Here is a 2,202-nt window from a genome sequence, read left to right as displayed (position 1 = left end):
TGGCAGCCTGCGAGGGTCTCCTTTGGGTCCTCGTGAGGGGAGGCCTCGGCCTGGGCCTCTCCTGCGGTGAGGGGGACGCCGCCGTGACCCGCCTCTCTTTCTCCCCTGCAGGAGGACGGAGGAGCCCGGCGGGGGAGGGAAGGAAGGAAGCGCCACCCGAGAGGAGGAGGAGGAGAGCGGGCCCCGCGGAGCAGCCCGGGAGAAGGCGGGGAAAGGCCGGGGGGGGGGGGGGCTCCGGAGCAGCAGGAGGGATGAGCCCAGCGGGAGGCCGGGAAAGGCGGCTGCCTGGAGGGCGATGCGGGGAGGAGGAAACGGGGGGAGACGCCGAGACGGGCCTGGAGGGCGGAGGGTCCTTCGGAAGACCCCGGAATCCCCAAAGGATCCAGGAGGAAGAAGAGAGATATCAGTGCCCGGAATGTGAAAAATTCTTCAAGAGAAATGAGTACCTTCGAAAGCATCTAAAGGTCCATTCAGGAGAAAATCCTCATAAATGTTTGGAGTGTGGAAAGAGCTTCAGTCGGAGGGGCAGCCTTTATAGACATCAAAGGATCCACACAGGAGAAAAACCTCATAAATGTCTGGAGTGTGGAAAGAGCTTCACTGAAAGGAGCAGCCTTTATGCACATCAAAGGATCCACACAGGAGAAAAACCTCATAAATGTATGGAGTGTGGAAAGAGCTTCAGTCAGAGTAGCAGCCTTTATGCACATCAAAGGATCCACACAGGAGAAAAACCTCATAAATGTCTGGAGTGTGGAAAGAGCTTCAGTCAGAGTAGCAGCCTTTATGTACATCAAAGGATCCACACAGGAAAAAAACCTCATAAATGTCTGGAGTGTGGAAATAGCTTCAGGCGGAGGAGCCACCTTTATAGACATCAAAGGATCCACACAGGAGAAAAACCTCATAAATGTCTGGAGTGTGAAAAGAGCTTCACTGAGAGGAGCAGCCTTTATGCACATCAAAGGATCCACACAGGAGAAAAACCTCATAAATGTCTGGAGTGTGGAAAGAGCTTCAGTCAGAGGAGCAGCCTTTATGTACATCAAAAGATCCACACAGGAGAAAAACCTCATAAATGTTTGGAGTGTGGAAAGAGCTTCAGTGAGGGGAGAGACCTTTATAGACATCAAAGGATGCACACAGGAGAAAAACCTCATAAATGTCTGGAGTGTGGAAAGAGCTTCAGTCAGAGTAGCAGCCTTTATGCACATCAAAGGATCCACACAGTAGAAAAACCTCATAAATGTTTGGAGTGTGGAAAGAGCTTCAGTGAGGGGAGAGACCTTTATAGACATCAAAGGATCCACACAGGAGAAAAACCTCATAAATGTCTGGAGTGTGGAAAGAGCTTCACTGAGAGGAGCAGCCTTTATAGACATCAAAGGATCCATTCAGGAGAAAATCCTCCGCCCAATCCTAGCATTCAGGCAGGGGGAGGCCGAGGGTCCCTCCTGGGACTGCAGCCGTTCCCTCCCTCCGGGGTCCTCCCCTAGGCAAGGTGGGTTGGGAGGTCTGGGGGTGCAGCCAGGCAAGCGAAAGCTGAAGGGGCCACGGAGTTTTCCGCCCTTTTAATGCTGTCCTCGTTTTGCACTGAAGACCTGAGCTAATCTGATGCTGGAGCCCAGTGAGGCTTAGAGAGATGGAGGAAGTTCCCTTCTCAGCTGACACAATAAGAACAAGCCAGCTGGAAGGGACCTTAGAGGTCTTCTAGCCCAACCCTTTGCTCAAGCAGCAGATCTCATCCCGAAGGTGCTTTTTCAGGAGGCAACTGGATTTTCTTTGCTTTCACTTCTCACCCAAGAAATTTCCTCCGTTAATAGGACAGAGCAGAAGGGAATTCTTTATTGGCCAAGTGTGACTGGACACACAATGAATTTGTCTTTGGTGCATCACCTCTCACAGTGTACCTGAATTGAAATAAAAGGCATCCATCAACATACAACACTTGGTGATAGTCGTAAGTTACTAATAAGCAATCAAATCGTACTAAGAAACAAACAGAACCATCTAAATTGTCAAGATACAAGCAACATAGTCATAAGTGGGGAGAGACAGTTACCGAGAAGAGTAAGAAGAAGATAGTAATGCAGTCTTAGGAGTTGTTGTGGGAATTCATTGTTGAACAGAGTGATGGCAGGTGGGGGAAACCTGTTCTTGTGTGTAGTTGTCTTGGTGTGCAATGCCCTATGCAACCCAGAG

The 2,202-nt window shown here is 50.3% G+C and overlaps 1 protein-coding gene across 1 annotated transcript; it reads left to right on the top strand.

Annotated features, from left to right (window-relative positions):
* The first annotated feature begins 251 nt into the window (after positions 1-251).
* Positions 252-1,921, top strand: LOC148042322 (uncharacterized). Its single transcript, XM_087702985.1, has one exon. The coding sequence runs from the start codon at positions 252-254 to the stop codon at positions 1,494-1,496; it is 1,245 nt and encodes a 414-aa protein (XP_087559111.1). The 3' UTR covers positions 1,497-1,921.
* The last annotated feature ends 281 nt before the right edge of the window (positions 1,922-2,202 follow it).

The sequence above is a fragment of the Thamnophis sirtalis genome, unplaced genomic scaffold, assembly GCF_051295495.1.
Source record: "Thamnophis sirtalis isolate CommonGarterSnake01/CBP01778 unplaced genomic scaffold, rThaSir2_p1.2 scaffold_18, whole genome shotgun sequence".
NCBI lineage: Eukaryota > Metazoa > Chordata > Lepidosauria > Squamata > Natricidae > Thamnophis > Thamnophis sirtalis.
The sequence above is the reverse complement of the archived record's forward strand: the minus strand, read 5'-3'. Positions and strand labels throughout refer to the sequence as shown.

Excerpts from the sequence above, each read along its gene's own strand:
- LOC148042322 (XM_087702985.1), top strand. The coding sequence starts at position 252 with ATGAGCCCAGCGGGAGGCCGGGAAAGGCGGCTGCCTGGAGGGCGATGC.